The sequence below is a fragment of the Myripristis murdjan genome, chromosome 5 (genome assembly GCF_902150065.1).
Source record: "Myripristis murdjan chromosome 5, fMyrMur1.1, whole genome shotgun sequence".
In the NCBI taxonomy this organism is placed as follows: domain Eukaryota; kingdom Metazoa; phylum Chordata; class Actinopteri; order Holocentriformes; family Holocentridae; genus Myripristis; species Myripristis murdjan.
The window spans coordinates 987,351-1,014,627 of record NC_043984.1 but is presented as its reverse complement, the minus strand read 5'-3'; the positions used below and the strand labels follow the sequence as shown (position 1 = coordinate 1,014,627).

Below are 27,277 nucleotides of genomic sequence, written 5' to 3'. Positions count from 1 at the left end.
ACAACCCCCATGCTACTGTATGAACTCTGCATGAATGTTAATTTCCCCCCAACATTCTCACATACACACAAAAAACCAGCATGTGTGTTAACACTACTTATACTGAAGGAGGAATAAAAGCACCTAAATTCTCATCCCTCTGCACTATTATATTGATCAGACACTGGTTGTTTTCAGATCAGCTGTTATTGACTGGTCATATCATTGACCCTGTGCTGGCAGGTCTGACATCAGCTGTGAGGAAATTGCTGCTGTATGAGCCACAAATCCCTGCTTTGACATGATAGGGATGTGTTGATCAGACATCATATGTGCAAAAACACTTGATGAAAGATAATGTTATTATGGAGAGAATGTGTACCACTGTCATCTTTGTATGTTTTAATGTCCTCATGTAACCAAAGCAACACTGCACTGCAAACAAAACCAGTCTTAAGCAGAGATATTGTCCTTTATTCATACGGTTGGTTGACAGATAGAGGAAGATGGAGAAAAAAGGCTCACAATCACTGGGAATGTGTACTAGTTTACATATCTACTGCAAAATTTGTATTTACAGTGCAGTGATACAGCTTTAGTAAAAATGTCTCAGCAGACACACACACACACACACACACACTGCTTTGATGAGTGAAGATTTGCATTTTATGTTTACTGTGTTTAAAAAGTGTTTATGACAAATACCAGCAGAATTTTTAATTCAAGACAAGTGAAGTCAACAAATGACATTACTGTGATGCCAAGTTTTATTTTATTGGTTACCATGGATGCCTGTGTGGTATGTGTGGTTTAACCGACCTGAATGGAGTGGAGAGAGGCTGCCACACTGTGGTAAATAGGAATAACAACATCCCAAAAAAAGCTCACCATGATATTCAGATTCATCTCACAACAATGATGTAGTGTCAAAAGTGATGTGTCACTTCACAAGATTATAAATAACTACAAGAGTCCATCAAATCTTAAGACAGCAAGACCATTTAGTACACAGGGTTCTAAAATTCTGGAATCAGACTGGAAATGAGGGTGTGCATCAAGTTCCGCCTCTGACAAGCAGTTTAGATAATGGTTCAGTAGCTTTGAATCCAGACTTCCACAGAAAGGACACATGATATCATTAATGAATGAAAGTGTGATTAAATGTTGTGTGGTACAGAGCAACAGCAATTACTTTTCCTTTGCTTTTTTTTTTTTTTTTTTAAACCTTATGTTAACCATAGACGCTAGACATAGAGTATGCCAGTATATCCAGGGCTGACTCTCATTTTGTTGACATTTTGTTACCAGACTAATGGATTGCTGTCAGGTCACAGTACACCAGTGGGAATTTGTTCAGTGTTGTATCAACCAGTAATCTCAGTACAGATTGGAGGAGCTGGTCTGTGCCCAATTATAATTAAAGGACCACAACAGTGATTTTTCATGTTTAGCATAATATCTACTCATCATCTATAATAAGATGTATGTACTTCTTATTTCTGCTAATCTTTTTCCAAAGCAAGCAGTCATATTTGAGATTTCCAATAGAACTATTCCTATCTTTTTTTCTAGTCATTGGTTTCAATTCAATTCACTACACTATGAAAATTAACTTTCAGACTTTCTTCGCACCAGTATTCCATCACCACAATAAAGTCATCCACATTAGTTTTCCTAAAAGAGGCAGTGTTTTGATGACTTGAAATTGGACATGGTGTCCTGGTGTTGCCAGTGGAAAACAGTCCCCAGAGAAACATTTACTTTACACAGCCAATTGCAAAATGATTTGTTGCAATGTAAACTGTGGGTAAACTGTAGTAAATGTGCCAACAATTCAAAATCACTAGTGTGGTTCTTTAAAGCATTTATCTAAAGCTAAAAGACTGGAATGGATTATTACTTCATTTACCTCTTATTCACCTTTTATTAAAATGTGATATGTATCTGGATATCCTACCTGAACAAGGAAAAATGCATGTTTATAAAATGTATATGCATATCCTGTACATGTTGTAATTGGCATATGACACAGTCAGCCAGTCAGCCAGGTCCAAAAGGAATCCATACAGTGTGTTCTCATGAATGATGAAGTATCTGGTTGTGGGGTAGAAATATTATCACTGCAGTGTTACCATGCTGTGGGCCTGTTTCCAGATTTCTATCACCTCTTGATCCAATGATGGTGTTTGTTGTCCTCAGATGTAATGATCTCTCCTTTTCCATGATATGGTTTTCCCTTTTGATAAATGTATAAAGTTGGCTTAACGGCATGCTGCTCCAAAACATACGTGCTGTTAAGCAGATATTCTGTTTATCAATTGATATTTCTTTTATTCTGCATGTCACCAGGTTGAATATGTAAGTTTTAAATGGTTTTCCCTTTTGTAGTGATCTGAGATTGCTGATTTTTAAACTTTAGTGACCTGGAAATAAGGCCAGAGGATAGTAAACCAGGACAAGGGGGCCTACCAGCTATCATACACCTGAGACACCATCCTGATGAAACTGTCAGGCAGCAGCTTGTAGGCTTTCCTAACTTAGTATATAGATTTAGACTAAATAGCTAATAACTAACTAATAACGCAGACAACCAGAACACATACAAATATCACAGGTAAACTGAACAGCTGTGACTGCATTGTTTGTTATCTGTATAAGATGTCCAGATGCCTATCACATTTTAGTATGAGATGTAAATATGAGATTCGCCGATTTTGCTAAAAGATATATATATATTTTTTTTTTAAACTTTAGAGACTGTTAGCCTAGCCTCTAACCACAAGTAGCTCTGCTACATTGTAAAGCACATGCACACAACCAAAATACACAGAGCTACCAAGGGCTGCAGCTCCACCTAATGGAAAAATCATGCCACATCAATGGTGTTTACCTACTATTTCATGTCAAATGGCTTCTGTGAAAATTGGAAAATTGGCTGCTGTGGTCTATAGATTCTATCCTAACACCTCATTATTGGGATGATGCTCAGATGTATTATGAAGGCAAATATTATCATTCTGTTTAGAGTGATCCACACCTTAACATGTTCTTCGTCCAAACCTTACTTTTCTATTCCTAAAACATAATTGTAAGACTAAATCAGTAAACTTAAATCACCTCTCCTGTTTATACCTCTATGAATGACCTATCCTATAGCTACACTAGATTCCAAATATTACCGTTAATTCAAGTTAAGCCTAGTTTTGTCCCTAATCCATTTACCTTTAACCCTTCACTATATCTAATGTAGCTCATATAACATCAAAAGAACAAACATATCTCATGACATGACATTATGCCAATATTGGGGAAATCTTGACATGACAATCACTGAATTTGCTTGGATTACTGGCACACAATATTGAAATATTAAAATATCGGTGTAGGTTTCAAAGACCTTTATAAGTCTAACCCTATTACCAGTCCTCTCTTAAGTCTGGTCCCATAGCTGACAGCTGTAGCATACTAAACATCAACATTTCTATTTGTGATTATAATTTCTATCTTTTGACCTCTAGAATATTGTGATTGATGGCTCTCAGTTGCCACCAACAGGCAGGCGTTGTAGGCAGATGTAAGCCTGGGCGAACAAGTTGATGTCCAGGGGATTGCCGTCCAGTCGGATGTCCTCCAGGTTACGGCGAATGTAGTTACGGTTATGGCGGTTACAGAAAGTGCCCTCATGGAGATGCTGGATGTTGTTGTTCTGATTAGAGAGATATAAAGGAAGGATGTTACTGCTGATGTTTTTAGATATTTAAAAGTGTTAGGGAAAAAGCTACCTAACTTTTAAGTACTTTTAAGTTTCTTAACATTGTATACAATATTTGCATGACATCATATAATTTACAGTGGCTGTTATTGTTAACAAACAAAAAAATCTATATTCTACATGACCCATAATTTTTGTACATTTGATCTTAGATGCCTATTTGTTACTGTATCCTTTAATTCAAATACATTTCAGAGGGTAAAACAAAAACAACACAACAGGCAGTTAAGATTGAACATTTTTGATCAGGATATGTTAGTGGTGTTGTGGAGGAGATGGTTATGCAGTTTGTTTTTACTGACAGCAAATAGGAAAACATGCTGTATCCATTTCAACTCAGAACTTGTTCTGACTTGCGAAAAACTGAATGGTCATTCAACTCAGAACACAAACCACAGAGATAGGGGTGCAAGGTGTGTGGCAGCACTCTACTGTGGCATATGCCTACTGGCTGCTGCTACCAGTTTATTTTCAAAGATTGGGTTTCTTTTCTTGGGGCTATGTTTAGCCAGGTAGACTTTTATCACCATTTTCATCTACCTAGTTGGTCCAGAACTACTCTTGAAATGGCATTCTGTGGCCCCTGAATTGCAATTACAAGTGGGAAAATTGTGGATCATTTCAGAGCTCCGATTTCTCTAATTTCAGTTCAGATGACATTAGAGTACACAAAAATAATGGACAACAAATCACCTCTTGATGTTTATGGTAGGAACTGAATTGGATCAATATTAAAGAGTTTATTAACTTCTTAAGCATACACTATTCACTACTGTATACACTTTTGGTTTCCTCTTGTTGATGGCATCCAGTTGTCTGTAGTTCACACCATGAATGCAATGCTGTTGTGGGTCGGAAATTTGAAAATGAATGTAGCAATGATACAGTTTACACACATACCAGATAAGGCCTAATCTTGGGTATAGCATGTGAAATTACACTATTGTGTGAAGTAGCAAACACAGGGAAAATAAAATACTTTGCATAGTCACTTTATCTAATCAAAAAATGAAAATATACCCACAAAATTCACATTCAAATAATGGTAGTAACTGTGAACCCTAGAATATGATAATAGGTAAATATGGTTCTGTGAATTCATGGATGACTGCCAGTCATCTATGTCACTCGAAATTTGGGGCATGAGAACATAGCAGTCATCTAAGAATTCACAGAACCATATTTACCTCCTGGAAGGATGGCTGAATTCAATGTGGAGCCAGAAGCCGTGTCAACCCAGTATGCCATGGAGAAGGTGCAGGGCATTGGCCACGAAGCCACAGAACAAATATCTGACAGTGAAAGAAGAAAGGCTATCTTCATCAATACCCCCTTCAAGTCAGCCTCTGTCATTTTTCAAAGGGTGGTTTATCCAGAGCATGCAGAACCAAAGGCATGTCACAAGAAGGGGCTTGTTTTCCTCTTGCAGAAACTGGCCAAACTGTGCCGCTTTGTGGCTACTCTCAAACTAGTTGAGGTGTGCAGATATGGCTGCTGCATGCACTTTCACCCTCAAAGAGGGACTGCAAGAACCCCAGCACACCTGTTACAGGCCAGGATGTTGGGTTGTATCCCTTGGCCTGACACCCAGACACAAACATGCTGTGACAGTTACAGTAAACTACTCTCATGATGCCATGATTCCCCATGATCCTCCATCCAAGAGCCAACCGAAAAACACAATTATTGCTGGCTACCTGTTGTATTCGTGATCGGAGCGAATGACAACTATGTTTAGTTATAAAACGGGTGCTTCCCATCTTTAAATGTGATTGGCTGAGCTGCGTTCCATGCCGTTGTAAAATCAGTGTAACCCGCGGCTTCCTGGGGCTTATTGCTTAATGTTTACAGCAGGGGTGTCAAACTCGTGCCATGGAGGGCCAAGAGGCTGCAGGTTTTCATTCCAACCAACAACTCCACCAGGTGATTTCACTGATTAGTCCCGCCTCTCTGTTTGGAGGTAGGGTGATCAGTGAAATCACCTGGTGGAGTTGTTGGTTGGAATGAAAACCTGCAGCCTCTTGGCCCTCCATGGCATGAGTTTGACACCCCTGGTTTACAGCATTCGCAGTTCCTGTTTTGTTTTGTAACCCCGCCCACCAATGACGTGGTGGGTTGCGTCATCGGTTCTTTCTCTGGCTCCTGTTTCGCCCCTGCTCGGAGTTGGTGCTTGCTTGGAACCAGTTTGGAACCAGTTTGGTGGCAATTGGTACAGATAAAGGAGACGTGGCGGCACCGGAGCTTGAACCCGCTCCTGCATCTCTCAAATCAGCAGTGTGGAAGTATTTTGCGTTCCCGGTGAGTTATGTCGGCAACGTTCACGTTGTCGACAAGACGACCACTATGTGCAAGCTATGCTATGTGCGTGTACCATACCCGGCCACGGGAAACACAACGAACATGGCAGGACACATTCGCAGGCATCACAAAGACATAGATTTGACAACTGGGAAAACACCATCACTGGTCCAGTCTACTCAATAAAATAGAGCCTATTAGGTGCCAGTGGATAATCTGAAGATTGCAACCATATACTTCCAAAAAGTGCTTTAAATACAAGCAAAAATTTCTAAATGTACATTTCTTACACATTTTTCTGGGTGATTAAATTGCTTTTATACATAGTGAACAACACCAGATAAAACAGCATGCAGCTGAAAATGACAAAAAAGGAAGAGGATGCATGTACGTGTGTGTGTGTGTGTGTGTGTGTGTGTGTGTGTGTGTAAGGGTGAGTGTGTTTGTGCACGTACATACGCATACCTGCATGCAGTGCATACCTGGGTGCATAAATATGTGTGTGTGACATGTCAGTGCTCATACCTGCAGATGTAACGCTCTCAGGCTCTCAGGAAGTGGTGTAGGAATATAATCCAGTTTATTGTTGGACAGATAGAGGAACTCTAGCTGGCTCATATCCTGCAGAGTTTAAAATAAAATGAGAGATAAAACAGACCACTAATACAGCAATACATGGAGTGACTCACTCGATTTAATTTAGTAACTGTTTCTTGACAACTTTCCTTTGCTCAGTCTGAGTTTCATTGTTTTCTAAGATATCTTGCAGAGCTATTCCAAAATACTTTTACTCAATGAAAGCATTACCTACAACCTGTGTTTTTTCTTTTTTTCTTTTAAACTGGATTTAGGAACCACAAAGAGTGGAATACTTGAGGACCTCAGAGGTCAAGTGGGCAAGACAAACAGGTTGTAGGGTGGGACAAGCGTAATCAAGCTGTGCCAGAGACTGACAGCTAATATTAACACTGGCTAACATGAGAAAATGGATGATAAAATATCCCCATGATTAACAAATTCACTTTACATTGATGACTTGTACTGTTTTTCATTGTTTCAAGTATACTAACTAATGGCTTGTGTGATATTCCATGTTGAATGTGTAAACTCTGGCGCTTAAATGTATGAATGTTAATTAGACTAATCTCTGGTTGAGGTTTTGTCGGGGTTGTAGTGTGGATGCAGTGTGGTTTTGATGTGATTTTACTATAAAGGGACCCTTATATAGAGAGATTTTGTGTTAAGTATTAAATGCTTGTGAAAGCCGTCTGTATGTTCTGATACCTTTCACAAGTATTTTAAAACTGGAGTCACTCATGGCATTTAAATATATCATTTTAGTCATAATTACTGTTTTCAGGTAAAAATGTGCTAATATTCAGTTGTTTTTTTGCTTGTTTGTTTGTTTGCTAAATTGCTAATTGCCTTTTGCCCTCATGTTTTTGAAAGAAATCAAGTGAATTTCTGCAGATTTCAAAGAGTTAAAATTTTTAGATAGATATTTTTAGATGTTCTACATTCTAAGAATTTCTAGTAAATTAAACTGCCGTGACATTAAACTTTTGGAAAACAAAAAGAAGAAGAAAATATTTATCTAATCCCTCATGCTCTACGTTCTCAGAATTTCTGGTGAATTAAACTGCAGTGGAATTTAACTTCTTTTTAAAGTGGGGTCCAGTTTCATTTCACAGCAATTAAATCAATCAGGAAAAAAAACCTGGAAACATTAGGGGAAAAAAATTCCAGAAAATATGGGGAAAAAATCTTGAAAATGAGCCAAACATTCTTAATTACAGGAAAATGTATTTATAATAATTAAAATGATATTTAATACATGGATGAGTAATAATGGATAATAATGGATGAGTGAGGGTTTGGTTGATAGTTTAAAAAATTATAATCTTTCTATTTATCACCTGCTTGTTTCTTTCTAAGAAGTGAGTGGACCAAAGCCATATGATCAAAAGCTTCCATCATTACCGTGGGTCACACTTTAATGACAGCGATGAAACAATGAGTAAATTGTGTCATTGCAGCAGCGAAGAAAAGCATAAAACAAGAGCAGAGCAAAGACATGGTGCAAAACGTTTAGAGTCATGTTGAGATAAAGGAATGTAAGGTACATAGTTTTTACCTTGAATCCCTCAGGGTGTACCCCACTGCTGAGGAGTCTGTTGTTGCGTGCATCAATGTGTCTCATAGTGTTTGGCAACTCAGGCAGGGCCTGCAAGTTGTTATCAGCTAATAGTAATTCTTGAAGCTGTGGCAGAAGGCGGAATGCATCCTCATCCATCTCTGATATCTGGTTCCCTGTGAGATCAATGGTCTTGAGCTTATCTAGAAAATAAATAAATTATAACAAAATAAATAAATAAATAAAAATTAAATGTAAAAATTGCTCAGTGTTGAGCAGTCTTTTCAGTTAAACTTTCCGACTACACCTTCTAAAAGGACACTTACTTTACAGGACATGATCAAATTTTGATATATATGGAAATATGGAATGAATGTCATTACCAATGGAATAAAAGCTTACAAACCTTAAAATTTACAAGCACTCAGGCAGTCACACTGCCATCATATCAGGTTACATGGGACATTGCTTGTGCTAAAAAGCCATACAGTGAAGGGGAATTTATGGAGATGTTGTTGCTACGCTTGATATTCGAAATATTCTGTGTCAGCACATGGAACACCATTGAGCAGAGAATATTGCAAATCAAAAACTGAAATACAGTTACAAACGGATTTTGGTTAATGCAGTTATTTCAGCATACTATGCAGGAGTATTTTGAACTTTCAGAGACTCCAAACTTTCTACAGTATTCCACCACTATAATAAAGTCGTCTACATTAGTTTTCTTGAAAGCAGCAGCAACATTTGCTTTCCACAGCCGATTTCCAGTCCCAGGGTTTATGAATGACGATGACTTTGTTAGCTGCAGAAACAGAACATTATAAGGTGGCTCTTTCCATCAAAAATTTGAATTTGAAAAATTGAGGGATTTAGATTATGTTTTGTGAAATCTTTAGTACAATACATGATTTACAAAATGGTTGGATTCAATGGAAAATGTGGGTAAATAGTAAATGCGTAGTTAACGGTAGAGTTCTCATATTCTGCCCGAACCCGACCCGACCCGACCCGACCTGACATTTTCGGGTCGGGTCGGGCCTAAAATTTACGTGAATTGGGCGGGTCGGGTCGGGCTTCGGGTTCTGTGGGGGATTTTTTTTTTTTTTTAAATAAAAAAATAGAATTATGTGTTGTGTTATTGATTATGACGTTTCATTTTTATGTGACTGGTGGAGAGAGTGAGAGACTGGATTGGATTTGGAGGCTAAACTTTCAGTGACAGACAGACAACCAGCTGTGCGAGTGCAGGGCAAACAAGAGAGAGAGTTGCAGCAGTATCCCGCTGTGCTGGCAGACTCGGCAGCAGGGACGGTTTTTGCTATGGGCAGTGCAACTGCCCAGGGCGCAATCTACTTGGGGGCGCACGAGAAAAAAAAAAAAAACGCCAGTTTTCTAGACTACCGTATTGACCCGCACATGCCGCGGCACCATCAGTCGGCATCAGGCTGGCCGGCCGCAGCACCGTCCGATACCGCGGCCAGCCGTCAGGTCTGCCGGATCTGACAGGTGAGCTGCCTCATGCTAGCCGGTGCCGCGGCCGGCTCGCCTGATGCCGACTGATGGTGCCCCGGTGCCGCGGCCGACCGGCGCTGCTAAATAATGGCGAATTTGGCGATTTTTTTTTTTTTTTTTCGGGCTTTATCGGGCTGTCGGGCCTAAAGTTCGGCTAATTAGTCGGGTCGGGTTGGGCCTCGGGCTGGCCCAGTTGGGCCCGGGTCGGGTCAGGTCTTAATTTTCAGGCCCGATGAGAACTCTAGTTAACGGGCCAAATATTCAAAATCACTGAGGTCCTGTAAACTAACCCTCTGCCCCTGTGATTTTGCATTTGGGTCCAGCAGCTTGCATATGTGTGACAAGGATGTACATATTAAATAGAATGTGTTAGTGAGGTATCATGTTCAAAGACTGAGAGGGTACAAGGAGTGTGATTAAGTGAAAAGACTTTTTATCTCAATGAAAAACAAAGGAATGCTGGAATGATTAAAAAAAAAAAAAAAAAAAAAACCATTAGAAACTAGTGCAGTACACATGTTCTATGCAGTCACCATTAACTAGCTTATGTCACAGTTTGGACCTCACTATTTTGAATTGGGTTATGGCGCTGGATGCAAGACATCCAACTGTGTGCACATGAAAATGCCAGCCAGTCATTGTGCTGTGGCGGTGCTGTGTTAGATGAGAGCAGACAGAGAGGGAGAGAAGGAGAGAGAAAAAGAGGCAGAAAGTGATGACAAAGAAATTGATTGTTATAGAGGCTGGAAAATATTGTTAAAAGCATACAGTAACTTTGATTCAACTTTTTCAAGGTTCAAAATTTGACACAAACAAAGAGACTGACTTCTCTCACTGAATGGGAAACGTAAAGGAGAGAGCGGAAGGGAGAAAGAGGGAAAAGGGCTTTCATTCTTTTGTATAACCCTGTGAAATTGGGGCATCTTATTTGTTGAAACTCATCTGTGTGTTCATAATAGATGAATAACATGCACTTGAGTTATGTTGGGTGAATGCCTTATTATAAGAGTGAACCAGTCTTGCTGAGAAGACTAAAATGTGCAGTTTGTTCTCATTTTCTGAGAACATGAAAGTATTTGGTGTAATAGTTTTGTTTTATCTGGGTATTTATTGCAATTAAAAGTACACCTCTGAAAGTGCTTTAAAGGACAACACCAGTGGTTTTTAATGTTAATGTTAATGGCCCATTACTACAATTTCCCCACATTTTAGATTGCAACAAACCATTTTGCGAATCATATGGGGACACTAAAGATTTCACAAGAAACAATCTAGATTCCTTGTTCTTTTTTTTTTTTTTTTGTCTTTTTTTTTCAAATTTGAATTCTTGTATGAGACAGCCACCTTAACATGTTATGCTTCTGTAGCTGACAAAGTCCTCAACATTCATAAACTGTGGAACTGGTAAAGTAAATGTTTCCCTGCGGACTATTTTCCTGCGAAGGGACCATTTCACGCCTAATTTCCAGTCATCAAAACACAACAGTGCTGTTGCTTTTATGAAAATTAAAGTGGAGGGCTTTATTATGGTGATGGAATACTGATGTGAAGAAAGTTTGAAGTCTCTGAAAGTTCATTTTTGAGTCGTAGTGGAATGAATGGAAACCCATGGCTTGATAAAAGGTCAGAAAAAAGATACTTGAGTTCAAAAATACAACTACTCACTTTAGGAAAAGAGCAGAAACGTGAAGTATATATGTTTTGTATAGATACTACACTAAACATGCAAAATGGTATGGTCCTCTAAACATTCAAAATTATGAAATACTCTATATGCACTGGTGACAATTTCCATGTTTTATGTATTTTGTCATATTTTTTAATCCATGTGTTTTTATTTGTTTCTTAGAGCTCTATATAAAAGATTGTGGAGGCTAAGCATTTAAACAAAGAATTTGATGTTGATCCAGAATCACTGATCTGACATTTGAAAACATAATGTTAATAATAATGTTTGTCATTGTTTTAATACATTTATACATATGTTGCAATAACTTTTTGTATGGACATGTATGTTTACTTAGTTGTATTATATACTTTGCATTTACAGTTTGTAGTATGTTCCGAGACTAACTTCAGTCTTACTGAGGTTGATGAAGTCTGTGTTTTTTACGTGCTGGATCTTGTTGAAGCGTCCATAGAAGTGCGTGGTGTCTTTAGGTAGAGGTGGAATCTGTTCCAGACTGGTGTCATCACAGTACACACTCCCTCCCATACACACACATAGCAGGCATGTGGGCATACCTGCACACAGATGGAGGGCAGTACTGCAGGGATCTTGTAGTATAGTTTCATGCAACAACACTATGAATTGAGCAATTTTTAAATGAGAAGTGGGTTCACTGTCTTACTGTGGTCAAGATAACATTTGAAATAATAATCTTAATTTAAATTTCTACAGCCACTTTGCATACACACACAATTAGTCTTTGCTTTGACTTACCCAGGCCAGTCTCGGGGCCAAAGAGACCTGGTCCCTTGAAGTCCAGGGTGACAGGAGCTATAGGCAATCTGACCTCAGGAAGCAGGGTCACCTCTTCCTCCTGGGACTCAGCAGGGGGCTGACTGGTCAGTGGAGGGGCCTCTGGTGCCACAGTGATCTGTCCCAACAGGAATTTTAGTTCAAATCAGATGTTGTCTATTTCATGTTGTTTGTTTGTTTATTAATTTGTTTCTTTGTTTGTGTATTGTCCTACACCAAAATTAGTAGAGTTTCAGATGTAAAAATCTCATGTACATTGCATGTACAAAATAAAAACCTGTTAGAGGAATTTACCCATACACAGATGAATGTACTGATTTCAAAAAGATATACAAAATCTTTGGCAGGTAATTGTAGGCCCTGTTTCTGACATGGGGAAAGCCTGGAAACAGGGCCTAGAATCAATATTTTTTTCATAATTCTCAGCTTCTTGCTCCCTTCACCCTCTTTTTCTCCATGTGATACTTGTGTAATTTGCTGGACAGAACAGATAATATAAGATACCATGACACTATCTCTGGTGCTGACACATTCATCACAACAGGTGTAAGGGCTGAATGATATGGTAAAAAAAAAAAAAAAATACATATTGAGATGAATTTTACAGATATAGTGATTTCAATAGGATTTGCAATTTTAATAGGAATTATCGTTTTGCAACATATTAATTTTCACAGGAAAAAAAAAACGGCAAAATGATAAGGATGTGATTTATATATATATATATATTTAGAATATGAGGTAGGCCAGGGCATATCTGCAGAACCACAATACTTCATTTCTAGTGTATTTCGGTCAAAGACTACACTTTTATTTTATTTTTTTTTAAATGCAGGTACTGTGATTTTGATATTGCACATGGCCAATATGGTTTTGATTTTGCCTTCCTACAAGGCAGAATTGTCAAAATGCAGAGGAATATCTCAAAATCTATTTGGTCAATCTCTATAAAATTTGGTGACAACATTCATGTTGCCTAGACAATGAAACCTGGGTATTTTGGTGACCCCATGACCCCATGTTTGAACTTGAATCAACTGAATGTACTTACTTTAACATGCAGCTTATTAACTTGATATAATGCACTTTTTTCAACATTATTCGGGGACCTTTCAAAATTTATGGGAGGGATATGCCAGAGGAAAACGAGAGGATCATGCTTTTTTTAATTTGAGTTGATCAAATTTAAAATCTAAAAAATCTAAAAGTCCTGTGTCTCCTTAATCCTTGGGTCCTCACCAGAGGTCTGGTACCCTGAGGGCTCTGCTGTTCCCAAGGACTGCAGGAGTCACTCTCCCAGTTTGGGGGTCACAGCCCTGAGCACTCTAGTTACCACTGGCACCACTGTAGCCTTCACTCCCCACATCTTCTACAGCTCCTCTCTCAGCCCTCAGTATTTTTTCGAGCTTTTTGTGTTCCTTCTTCCTGATTCCTTGCTGTTGCTTGGGATTGCTACATTGTTCACTACTGCCTTCTTCTGCTGTTTGATGACTGCCACAATTTCTGGTTGATTAGCTACCACCAGTTTATCAGTCTGGATCTGGAAGTCCAACATGACCTTGGCTCTGTTGTTCTCAGCCACCTTTGGAGGTGTGTTCCATTTTGACCCTGGGACTTCCAGCCCCAGTTCAGTGCAAATGTTCCTGTATGCTATGCCAACCACTTGGCTATGGCGCTCCATTTATGCTGTACCTGCCAGCATCTTGCATCCTGCTGTGATGTGCTGTACTGTCTGAGGAGCATCTTTGCACAGCCTGCATCTGCACCTGACTCATATGGTAGCACAGTAGGGATGGCATGTCTGCTATGTTGCCTTCTGGTAGTTCAACCCCTTCAGCTGCAACTATCCTGCCCCTCTTTGATGTCACCCTACCACATTTATCCAGTGTAATGACTGGGGTCATGTAATGACTGGGGTCATTTATTTATTTATATTGTGGGAATTTCCCAGTTTGGGATCAATAAAGTAAATCTATCTATCTATTTGTTTTGTGTTACAACCCCACTCAATGACCCCCCTTTGCAAGGCATGAATACAGAGGAGCTCACATTGACTCTGTGTATAAGGGAGGTGGAGCTGCGAAACCATGAATTGGAGGTGGAGGCCATGCATTTGAGGGTAGGGGCTCTGGAGCTAGAGAGGGGAGCTCCTGTAGCTACCAGTCCCGCCGCAGCCTCTCAACCACCCTCACCTAAACCCCGAGCTCGAGACGGCTTTGATGTGAGTAAGCACATTGCCCTAGTCCCACCGTTCAGAGAGTCTGAGGTTGACTCCTATGTTAATGCCTTTGAGTGCATAGCAGCTACTCTGATCTAGCCGAAAAATATGTGGTCCCTCCTGCTCCAATGTAAACTAGTAGGTAAGGCTCAGGAAGTTTGCACATCTCTGTCTATAGAAGATAGCCTTAATTATGATATTGTGAAAGCCACCGTACTCCGTGCTTATGAGTTAGTGCCTGAAGCATATAGACAGAAATTTAGGAAATGTGAAAAGACTGCCACCCAGACATATGTAGAGTTTGCAAGAGAGAAAGGCGCACTTTTTGATAAATGGTGCCAGGCCAGCAAGGTTAAAACTATGGATGACCTTCGTGAGCTTCTTCTGCTGCCGCGTTCAGGCACGTAAAAATGCCGATTGTGTGGATCTAAGTGAATCTTTCCTGAGTAATTCTGTTCAGACAGGCACATGCTCCAAAATTGCTGAGTGTGTGGATTTAAGTGACTCTTCCCTGAGTAATTCTGCTCAGACAAGCACAGCCCTAAAAAATAATTATGTAGAGTGTAGTGTGTCTGTTGAGCTCTGCCCCGATGAGAGTTTGAAAATGTCAGTAGACAGGGAGCATCTGATTAGAGAGCAGCAAACTGACCCCACTTTAACATGCTGTCGGTCTCAAGTAAATCAACAATCCCCTGATAAGTCTGTGTCTTAACTTCTGGATGATGGTGTTCTGATGCGCTGCTGGTCTCCGAGTTTTACGCATGAGTCCGTACGCCAAATTGTAGTCCCGAAGCTCTTCCATTTGCAGGTCCTGACTCTGTCTCATGATCACTGTCTGTCTGTCCATTTAGGTATCAACAAAACCTATAAATGCATCCTGCATTAGTTCTTCTGGCCCGGCCTAAAGTCCAACGTGGTAAAGTTTTGTCGTTTGTGCCACACCTGCCAAGTCTCTGGTAAGCCGAACCAAAAAATTCCTGCTGCTCCATTGCATCCCATTCCTGTAGTCTGTGAACCATTTGAGCATGTTATTGTTGATTGCGTTGGCCCATTACCAAAAACAAAGTCTGGTCACCAGTACCTCCTCATGGTGATGTGTGTAGCCACACGTTATCCTGAGGCAATTCCATTGCGCACATTAAAGGCCCGTGCCATTGTAAAAGCACTTGTTAAATTATTTTCCACATTTGGCCTTCCCAAACGCATCCAAAGCGACCAAGGCTCAAATGTCCAGGATTTTCGCCCAGGTAATGTCTGAGCTCGATGTTAAACGCCACACGTCCAGTGCTTATCACCCAGAAAGTCAAGGCTGTAGTCACATATCTGGGTAAGCAGGTGGGACAAGATTGTGTTAGCCCTGTCTCATCCAAAGTGCAGGCCATTCTGAATTTCTCAAATATCTCAAAATCTGTTTCGTCAATCTCTATGAAATTAGGTGACTAATGTTGTCCACACGATGAAACCTGGGTATTTTGGTGACCCCGAAATCATGTTTTCTCGATATCAGCCACTTCTGCTATCTGTCGATGCTATATGCCATGCAGGGGCTTGTCCTTCCATGATGTTGCCTCTTCCTCTTCCTCCTTCGCCCTCTCCTCAGTGGCCTTCAGCTGCCTGAGGTATTTACTTGGCAGGTCATCACTGGGGACCATCTTCCTAATGTATTCCTGGATCTTTGTTATTTCATCCTGGATGGTGGCTTTGATGCTCACCAGTCCTCGCCGTTTCTGTCTGCATGTCTATAGAGTTCAATAATCAGTGAAGTTACACCGCTGTGCCTGGTGCATAAATGCACACAGCCTCCCTCTTAATGGAGATACACAGTCATTTCTGTTGTGGGGGCTATCCCACCACCACATAATAATCCGATTGTTAATTTTTATGGCCCAGACCCCCTGCAATCCATACATCAAATAGTCTGTACATGATTGGCATTACAGTGGTCCCGAAAGGTGAACCGCGTTATAGCGAGGGACAACTGTAATTACAATCATTAAGTGGACTGAATTTACCTTATTTCTTGGCATAAAACTATTTTTCTATTTAGTAGAAAGACAGTAGTGTAGCCCTAAGGCTAGGATGGAGAACAATCCCTCGTTCCAATCCACAACAAGATACATGTAAGCCACCAAGTCCATCAAGTTTGAATGAATAAAAACAAGCCATTTTTTCTATTCACAGTTAATTTCATTCCAAAGACAATGAGCTGGGTACTCTTTTTTGTCCAGCAGTCCCCCTCCACACACACCCATACACACACCTCTTGATCCAGGTCATCATAGTCATAACTCTCTCCATAGATGTTGAGGTCCAGGTTCTCCCAGTCTGTCTCACTGTTCAGATCATAGTTTTCTAGGTCTAAAGATACATCATCAGGCCCTGGGTCACCAGGTGGATACCCCATGCTGGGGGAGGGGCTCAGGAACACCAAGGCAATGGCCAGGGCAAACACCACTGACTGTACAGACATCCTCAGTTCACACATGGGAAATACCTGTTTGCAGAAAAAAATAAATAAATAAGAAGAATTAGAGGTTTTGATGTTCCTAATGACATTTTTAAAACCTTGCTCAGCAAATCCAAAAATGTGATTGAAAGCTAAATGGTGTTTCAGACATCCATTCATGAATGAAAAATAACTTGGCTGGCTGGTATTTTGGGAGGAATTTTTGTTTTATTTGTTCATTACAGTAGAGAGAGAGACAGGAAAGGCAGAGGAGAGAGGAGGATGACATGCAGCAAATGGCCTGGGCTCGGATTTGAAGCCAGGATGCTGCGGTAAGGACTCAGTCTTGATAAATGGTACATGCTCCAACAGGTGAGCTACTGGGGTGCGTTGATGGCTGGTATTATTCAACCTGATCTCTTGGGAAATCCATGACATGAGCACGACCTCTTAACAACGCATTGCGTGCTCCTGGCACGTAACCTGTTATAATTACGTGTGGCCACCACAAAAACACTGAAAGTCAATTAGGATCCATGTCGTGTGGTCACCACGCAAACAGTGTCCACTGAAAGTCAATTTCATGTGGATGGTGGTTCATAGATCCCAGAAGTGCAAATTTAATCAATATTCTGGAAAAAAAAAAGATCGGATTATTAGCCATAACGTTGTAACCATCCAAATATATATAGCTATAGTTTATAATGTCAGAGCTTATGTTATATTGAGCTTAGGGATGCTAACCGGTGGCCGTTTGACCGGTTTTTGACCGTTTGAACTTTAACCGAATAATCTTGTCGGTTAAAAACCCTTTAAGCCCGAACTAGAGTGCCTGTAGAGAGAGGGTCTCCTTACGCCGCCATTGCTGTGAAAAACGGAACCGTTGGAGTGAACGGAGTTGTCGCCACTCTCTCTCTACAGGCACTCTAGTCCGAACGTGTCGTCGCCGACACAAATGCGCATGTCAGATTGTAAATACCGTAACTACCGTAAGGTTTTATCGATCGAAAAATTCCAACTGTTCCTGAAGGCGGAGAAGTTGCTCTTGCGCTTACATACAGTTTAATACGGTACACATGGCGACGGGACGCTCTGCCGGGTTTCGATGACGTCATTACGCACAGAGCTCAGCTCGGTAGAGACAGACCGGAGAAACCATAGATATCGATAATAATTATATTATAGTATATTATAATTATATTATAGATATTATAGATATCTACGGGAGAAACGAGCCAAGCTTATGTTTGTCGCGGACGTAGTGGTATGCGTCCGGGGCAAGACAATGGCGCCGGTGCTAGCGCTGCTAGCTTCTATTTGTTGCGGTTATTCTTTTATGGTTTACAGACAGTAAATAATATTCTCGGTTAACCGAAATAAACCGATTAATGAGGCCCAGTGGTCGACCAAGAAAATTTTCCATTTTCGCCATCCCTAATTGAGCTTATCATATTTTCTTAATAACTAAAAGGTCTTAACAGCTTTTTTGTTTTCAACATTGAATTAAACGGTGCTATATTGTTAAAATTCATCAGTAAAGTGCATGAAAGTTTTCTTGAATTTTGACCATTTTTCATCATTTTTGTATTTTTCTAGTCCACAAAAATCACATTTTAAGCAATTCTGAAATCAATGAATGAAATTTTATTTTAATCTGAAAAACACCAGCGTTACCAAGGCACCGCGCTTCATGCAAACTGATGCAACCTCTCAGCTTCAAAGACGTCACACCGTGGGTGGTGGTTCATAGATCCCGGAAGTGCAAATTAATATGGCCACCAGAGACACTTTTAAAGGCTTACAGTGCAGCAACAAAATATGATACAGACATGGGGTCAACATTTTTGGAAAGCTCTTGACCTCTACTATCATGCCCGATGGCAAACCAATAGGGGGCGCCACTGACTAGTGTCAAAACATGGAAAAAACATGATTTCACTATCTTAAGAAAAATAAATTTAAAATCTGACCATTCAGGCGTTCTTCCCACACCCAAAAACGTTGATTACTATTGCAAAATTAGTGATCACAACTTCATATAATAGACATAACATGTTAGAACTACAAAACCTATGGCGCAGGACACCTCTGTGTGTTGCAACTCCACGCAGATTGTCGTTCCGGTACCCCTCTTCCGGGTTAGGGTATAAGTTGTGGAATTAGGTTTAGAAAACATACATACGGTAGTTTTTCCAACAGCAAAAGCATAACCTTAACATGTAGCCTATGTTTATATCACGAGTAAAGATGTGTTATGAAAAAAAATATATATATTAAAGCTGCAAGCAGCGTTGGGCGGGCCCTCGCCCCCCCGTGCACGTCGGGGACGGCGCGCGTGTCGAAGTGTAGACAATTCGTCCGTTTGTGCCAGTTTTGAGGGTATTTTTCGGTGCTTTTATTTTGAAAGAGTTTTGGGCTTTTATTTTGAAAGGCCACGGAAGTCCTAGTGTGTGACCGACAGGACTATTGGCAGCTGCTGCATGATCACACCAAAATGCAGGCACACACACTCACTCACTCACTCACTCACTCACTCACACACACACACACACACACACACACACACACACACACACACACACACACACGACGCCAACAAAAACCCACTGGTAGTACATTCGCTGCTGGTGCCCCTCTGGCCACTAGCAGCGCCCCTCCAGCAGATGGCGCCCTTAGCATGTCCTAGTGTGTGACTGACTTGAGTACTGGCAGCTGCTGCATGATCACACCAAAATGCAGGCAGACAGAGAAATCCTCATTCAATCCAGTGGAGAAATCCAGAAAACCCACCCCTGTTTGAGGCGTCACAGCTCGGTCACCGTTTGAGTTACAGACTTGATTCAAAGTTTAAACGAGTCACGAGACTCGGCTCTATAAATCTCCTATTTACATGATTTTGCTATCTTTTACCGTTTTTGAGTTATGGCAGTTTTAGTTTGAGAGTGTTTTCTGCTCCCTCTGAGCTCTTACAATGGGTGTGTATTGCGCATTCCTGAGGCAGCTAGAGTGAGTCACATGTCCAGGCAGAGTGCAGAGCAGAGCACACCAGAGTCACAAATGTTTTAAAACTCTTCACAGCTCCCACAAACTTGGTCCAATCCACATCAAAACTACATATTTTTGTAGGAATTTTTGTCCTCTTTCCATCTGCATAGTTTTCAAAGCTGTCAGACTTTTACTTTAGACTCCAGGGGCTTAATTAGTGCCAAGTGTCAGCCTCTGCACACCAAACTCCATGGGAAAAAATGAGGTTTTGGCTCTGGCCACTCCGACTTTGAGGGCTTATAAAATCCAAATGATTCGAATTAATAACAAGTCTTTAGCAACTTTTGTTCAGCACTGTGTCCTCTGTCATCTGTTAAATTTTCAAGCCGCTGCCATTTACGCCCTGGGAGGAGATAGATTTTCTGCAAAGCGGAATTTTGGGCGAGAACATGAACATTCCAACGCAAATTGCGGACTTCCTGTTGGTTTTAGAGGGGGGGTGTCAGCGCGTGATTTGTAGGGCTTGATGAGACCTACATTTCGGCGTTGGTTTGGTGTTTCTATCACATTCCTGTGGGCCGCAGCGGCTGCCTTTGTGTGCCTAGGTGGCGCTACTGAGCCCATTTTTGCAGTTAGGGGGTCCGTTTGTCCATTTTATCAAATTTTTCGCCAGACCTGGCCTGCGTGCCGAATTTGGTGAGTTTTGGAGCATGTTTAGGGGGTCAAATTAAGGTTTATTTTGACGTAATAATAATAAAGGAGAAGAAAAAGAAACAGAGCAATAACAATAGGGCTTCGCACTGTTCCAGTGCTCGGGCCCTAATAAATCTTTAGTGCTATTTTTGACGTGTTTCCACCCGCTCTGTTTCGCTGACTGAAAGGGTTGTGTTCAATAGCATAACATATCAGCATATTATCAACTTTCATGCACTTTATTAGATTTTATTGACTTTATTGATGAAAGTTGTCAAATCAGACACGTCGCTGATAAACACTAGGATTATGGGTAATGTAGTGCTTCTCTGTGATATGATATCGCAAATAAAACGTGGTTTCTTAAAATAAAGTTGATATTATACGGGACTTGTGGACACATGCCATCGTTACACAACCTCATAGCTCGTGGTAAGTCTGCCTTGGATGGTTACAACGTTATGGCTAATAATCAGATCTTTTTTTCAGAATATCGATTAAATTTGCACTTCCGGGATCTATGAACCACCACCCACGGTGTGACATCTTTGAAGCCGAGAACCTGGGGGTCATCAGGTTGCATGAAGCACGGTGCCATGGTAACGCCGGTGTTTTTCAGATTAAAATAAAATTTCATTCATTGATTTCAAAATTGCTTAAAATGTGATTTTTGTGGACTAGAAAAATATGAAAATGAATGAAAAATGAAAAATGGTCAAAATTCAAGAAAACTTTCATGCACTTTATTGATGAATTTTAACAGTATAGCACCGTTTTATTCAATGTTGAAAACAAAAAAGCTGTTAAGACCTTTTAGTTATTAAGAAAATATGATAAGCTCAATATAACATAAGCTCTGACATTATAAACTATATATATATATATATATATATTCATTCATTTTCTAAACCGCTTATCCTCACTAGGGATGCGGGAGCCTATCCCAGCGCTCATAGGGCGAAGGCAAGGAAACACCCTGGACAGGTCGCCAGTCCATCACAGGGCAGACAGACAAACACTGACATTCACACACACAGTCATACCTAGGAGCAATTTAGCTTCTCCAATTCACCTGACCTGCATGTCTTTGGACGGTGGGAGGAAACCCACGCAGACACGGGGAGAACATGCAAACTCCACACAGAAAGGACCTTGGGTGGGAATCGAACCCAGGACCTTCTCACTGTGAGGGTGTGTGTGTGTGTGTGTGTGTGTGTGTGTGTGTGTGTGTGTGTAATTGATATTCTGGAAAAAAAAAAAAAAAGATCGGATTATTAGCCATAACGTTGTAACCAATTTGCACTTCTGGGATCTATGAACTACCACCCACATGAAATTGACTTTCAGTGGACACTGTTTGCGTGGTGGCCACACGTAATTATAACAGGTTACGTGCCAGGAGCACGCAATGCGTTGTTAAGAGGTCGTGCTCATTTCACGGATTTCTGTGATATCAGGTTGTATTATTGATTATTAGTATTGTGTGTTTACCTGTAGAACTCCGCTTAATGGTGTTCTGCTTCACAAGCAGTTCATTGTATAAATATATGTTATATATATAGATCATTAAATGACTGCCCACAGTTCTTGTAACTAATTCTTGTTGCCCTAATGGTAAAAACTTCTCTATCTCCTGGTTGTTAGTGTGTCATCAGTTCCAGTAGTCAAAAATAGTGTACAGTGAAAGGCAGCACAGGGTCATTGATACCTACTTTTCAGACAATGCTTACCATTGTTGGGACACATTTTAACCTCTTGAACGTTCACTTTGAGTCCATACATTCTACATAATTCTAAATCACAGCCATGATGATCCACAGAAAACAACTTTCATGAAATAATGGTAATTAAACACACCAGATTGTGATTTATTCATGTAATCATTTTTTTTTTGCCTCCGCCAACCCAAGTAGTTCCATCAGAAACCTCTCGTCCTTCATAGACAAAAAACTGGTATGAGCAGTGATGTGAGCTGATTGTGAAATCAATCACTGAAAATATGTTCACATCTTAGGATCCTTACACACGACATCTAAGGCTGAGATTGGTTGGAAAAAAATCTCCAATCAAAATTGTCTCATGCCCAGTGTGCCAGTACTCTTGCAAAATCTTCACATTCACAACAGGTCCCTGCTGCTTAATCGGCACACAAATGCAAAATAGCATATAGGTGTGTTTCCTATTAACAGCAGAGGCATGCAACATTGAAAGTGGATTAATCAAACCTGTTTTTGTGCTATTATGACAGATCAGGGTGGCTGTTGGAGTCATCACAAACTACATTGGTTTGTTTTAGCAAATAACTTCCATCCTGTCTGACTCTGGTGTCTCATAAAAACTGTAAACAGCTGCATTGGCTTTCTGTAAGCAGATGGACAAAGGTATGCACACAAACACACACACACACACACACACACACACACACACACACACACACACACACACACACACACACACACACACACACACACACACACAAACCTGCACTGCCTGGTGGTCCTTTTTTTGCAGTTGTCTTTATATTCACAAACAACACCTACAGGAGCAGGAAAGGAAACTTAAGTAGGCAATTAACTTTGTATATCTACATATGCATGTAGGCACATGAGGACCTTAATGACTTGAATTTCAGTAGTCACTGATTACTCCCCAAAAGTATTTTAAGTAGTGGAGGGTGGAGGCTGGTATACAGTTAGGTCCATAAGTATTTGGATAGTTATAATTTTGTTCTTGCACACACCACAGTGGGTTTGAAATGGAGTAATCATAACATGATTGAAGTGCAAACTTTCAACTTTAATTTAAAGTGCTGAATAAAAATATGGCATTAACCTTTTTGGAATTACAGCCAGTTTTATACCTTCTCACATCATTTTCAGAGGCTCAAAAGTAATGGGACAAACTATACATAACATGTATAACTATAATTATAAGGATTACATTCAATATTTGGATCGAGTTTGGTAACTGTAGTTGTTACAGTTTCAGAGATCCAGATAGTTTTAGGGCACATGAGGAAAGACTTCCAGCAACTTTGCTGCTTGGACCCCTAAAAAACTGAGATGATCAAAATGATCAATTCTGGCTAATGGGCTACCTGTTGCCAACCGCTGCTTTAGTCCATAGTGAAATAGGCTACTTTGCTTACATTGTTTACTTTATTCAATATCTTCAAAGAAAAGTGTTTACATTTTGCTCAACTTTTATCCAGCACTGAATCAGTGCAGGCAAATATTTAGCTAGCTAAATCACTTGTCCTTGCGCCTGTTTGTTCCCAGGCTCAACAGCTGCAGCTTAAGCTCAGCAGCTCTGACACCCATCCCCATACCCTACCAGTGAACCAGCCCTACTCCCAACTGAAGAAGGAGGTGAGCAGCATTGAGATGAATGACATGCCACTTTTTATTTATTTTCATGGCTGTTATGTATACTTGGTTCAAAAATTCTTTTGTTTGTCATATTATTATACAGATGATAATATCTATTAATGTATATTTAAGTTATATTTATTTTAAATGATCCATTAAGTGAATTTTCTATTCAGGAATTTTACCATTAGAATTACATTTAGACTGTAAAAGATGGCCTTGCAAGCCTTGAGTCTTTTAATAAATAGTGAACTCCATTGTATACAGAATCTTAATTTACAATTGTGAAATACAGGAGATCCTAGTGCTGCATTTAGAGCATTTCAGCATCAGTGTATCAGTGTTCACAGTATCAGTAAACCTGTGAGCCATCTGAAATGTTTGACAAAAGCTCAAATTGAAGCATGTTCAAAGGGTGAAATAGACAGGGTCCCCAGCCCTGTTAGTCAGCCAAAAAAGCATTGTTGGCTTTTTGGAAAGAATGCCAGTGGAATGTTTGCTGTAAAAGTTAACATGACTGTGTGAGTTTTGGTCTACTGTGATATTTCTAGAAGTCACAGTTGTAGCCCTGATTCAAGACTATCCTAGATGTTTAACCATAGGACCTTCCTGACAGTAGAGTCCCATGCAGCCAGACCCACTTTGAGAGAAAAATCTGACAAATTGGGCACTAATTAATAAACTAATGTGACTTTTGATAGTTCAAGCAGTTTTCAAATTTTATATTTGTCCTCTAGAAATATCTATAAACAGGGGTCATGTAATCTACATCCAAAAAACTTGTACCATACCAGTGATATTGCATATTTTGTATAATACATACAGAATATTTACAAAATATATATACTGAACATTTCTGCTTGTCTTTTTCTAAAGCAGCAATATAATTTTTGTTTTACCTTTTATCCAGCCATTGGATTAAACTTATTCCACTACAGTATGAAAATTAACTTTATGAGATTTCAAACTTGCTTCAACACTAGTATTCCAGCAGTATCATTATTATTATTATCATTATTATTATTATTATTATTATTATTATTATTATTATTATTATTTTCTTAATTGAAATTGGGCGGAGTGAAACAGTCCCTCTGCCAGAAATAGTCCATGGTAAAGTGTTTGTTTTACCCAGTATTATTAGTTCCATGGTTTATGAATGGTGGTGACTTTACTGCAGAAGCAGAATGTTATCAGGTGGGTGTTTCAACCAAAGATTCATACTGAAAAGGGATTTTGATTGTATCTAGCATGATTTGCATTATAAAATGTGGGTAAATTGTGGTAAATGTTCCGAACATTCAAAATCACTGGTGTGGTCCTTTAAAAACTGTATCACCACTAATTAGTTTAGTTTAGTTTAGTTTAGTTTAGTTTAGTTTATTCACACATCATCCAAGAAATACAATACAATACATGGTGTATACAACACAATTTCCACAATTGGATGTGTGAAAAGGGTCACCCCAAGGAAGCTATTTAAAGCTTTTAACAGGGGGCCCGGTTTTCCATGAATATAAGATATTAGCCAGATATCCTTGTAATATGGACAACATACATATAGATAACAGACACACAATAAACAATGGACAATCTCAGTATTCTGGTGACATTGGATTTGATGCAAAGTACAGTAGCAATGTTAACCAAGAGAAATTAATAGATGCAATAAGATACAGGTATTCATACAATTATTAATCAGCACATTAAACATACATTGCTAGGAATGTGACATTTTTAGTATTTCATCAAGCTCGTTCCAAATCTGTAGTCCTCTGCACACAATGCTAAAGCTTGTACATTTTAGTTTTCCTTTTTTTTTCCCCCAGTGATTAGATTTTTATTCCTGGTGGTATAGGTAAGCCTAGGAGCACAGAGTGGGATGAGGTCACATAGTTTATGGTTTAGTCCATAAATCCATTCACTTCCTCAAGATGACTCTTCTTCGCTGTTCCAAAAGAGTAGCCCACACCTTTGCAAGCTGCTTAACACTGCAAATGCAGCGAAGATGAGTCATCTTGAGGAAGTGAATGGAATTAGTGGTGATACAGTTTCTAAGTCAAGATTTTTGGCAGCTTGGACATGGCTATTGTGACCCACGTTTCTGGATATTTATAGGACAAATGTAAGGCTTGAAAACTGTGCTTGAATTCACAAAAGTTGAATTGGTTCATCAGTTAGGTCCCAGTTTGTCTGATTTTCCTTCAAAGTGGGTCCGGCTGCACAGGACTCTGTCCCACATGAGGGGTTTCATTTTTTTTTATTCTACAAAAATGCTTAATAAACTACTGAAAATGGTTTGAAAACACCTCTACTTCTACTACTGAAGGTATATGAATATGCAAATTTGCAATACCCCCTAAAGATACTCCACCGTACACAAAATTTGCACCAAGAACAGCAACAGTGAAGCATCCCTAGCCATTTCTAAATTGCAAATGTACCATAGTCACAAACCTAGGCTTCTATGTAGTTACAATACTACATGCCAAAAGCATTACACCAGTGAAGCAAAGCCTGCAGTACAAGAGGAAAATTGTGTCAGACAAGTCTAATGACAGTGTTCAGATTATGCAAATGGTTCTTAATCTTGCAGTGCAAACTATTTGCAGACAAAGGCTTTAAAATTCCAGTAGTGGCTAACAGACAGTGCAAATGAAACACACCTTCCAAGCAATCTCAAATATCTAATACATATTTTCCTGGATGTTTTTTACAGGTAGTCATCAACTCAAAATCTATGTAGTCTGTGTGAAAGTAGAATTAATCACACCTATAGCCCCAAACCCCCATTTTTACACAAGAACAATGTGTAAACACATCTGTCACTGCAAATCATTATCACTGCATGATCAAATGTCCTGAGTGTGACACAATACGCTAGAGTTCATCTATTGAAGGCAGGCAGAGTTCAATTCCTGTCAGAAGGGCACAAGCAAACCCAACAATGCAGTCATAACAACACTTACTTATCTTACAGTTTATGTCTCTGAAGAATCCAGAACCCTCAATTCTCTTTTTCTGTCACTTCTGTTTACACCTTGGTTCCTGAGGCTCTCAGACTGGCCGCAGTGTCCCAGTGTGCTGCGGCTTTCTTGCCTGCAGCATTTACATGGTTTGTGGAGAGCTGGTCATGAGGGGGGAGTTAAGGGGGATGATGGGGAAAAAGGGAAGGGGGGTTGTATAGGTCATTCCAGTCAACGTGTACTCAGCTGTCACCAGTGGCCTCTTGAAGACACTGGAGTGAAAATGCTTTTTTCTCTTTCCTATCCAATTCATACCAGCTCAATACACTACAAAAAGATAATTCATTTCAATTCAGTTCAATTCAATTTTATTTGCATAGTGTCAAATCATAACAGAAGTTATCTCATGACAGATAATTTA

General features: G+C 39.8%; 1 protein-coding gene across 2 annotated transcripts; it reads right to left on the bottom strand.

Annotated features, from left to right (window-relative positions):
• Positions 1–1,093: 1,093 nt before the first annotated feature.
• optc (opticin) lies at positions 1,094–26,981 on the bottom strand. Of its 2 annotated transcripts, none has more exons than XM_030052191.1 (7): positions 26,860–26,981; positions 16,659–16,892; positions 12,142–12,298; positions 11,784–11,942; positions 8,184–8,386; positions 6,575–6,670; positions 1,094–3,685 (listed from the first exon to the last, which is right to left on the bottom strand). In XM_030052191.1, exons 2-7 carry the CDS (start codon positions 16,881–16,883, stop codon positions 3,518–3,520), a joined length of 1,008 nt encoding a protein of 335 aa, XP_029908051.1. In that variant the 5' UTR covers positions 16,884–16,892; positions 26,860–26,981; the 3' UTR covers positions 1,094–3,517. The 2 variants fall into 2 exon arrangements, with proteins under 2 accessions (XP_029908051.1, XP_029908052.1); XM_030052192.1 differs by having other exon boundaries at positions 26,869–26,971.
• Between the last annotated feature and the right edge of the window lie 296 nt (positions 26,982–27,277).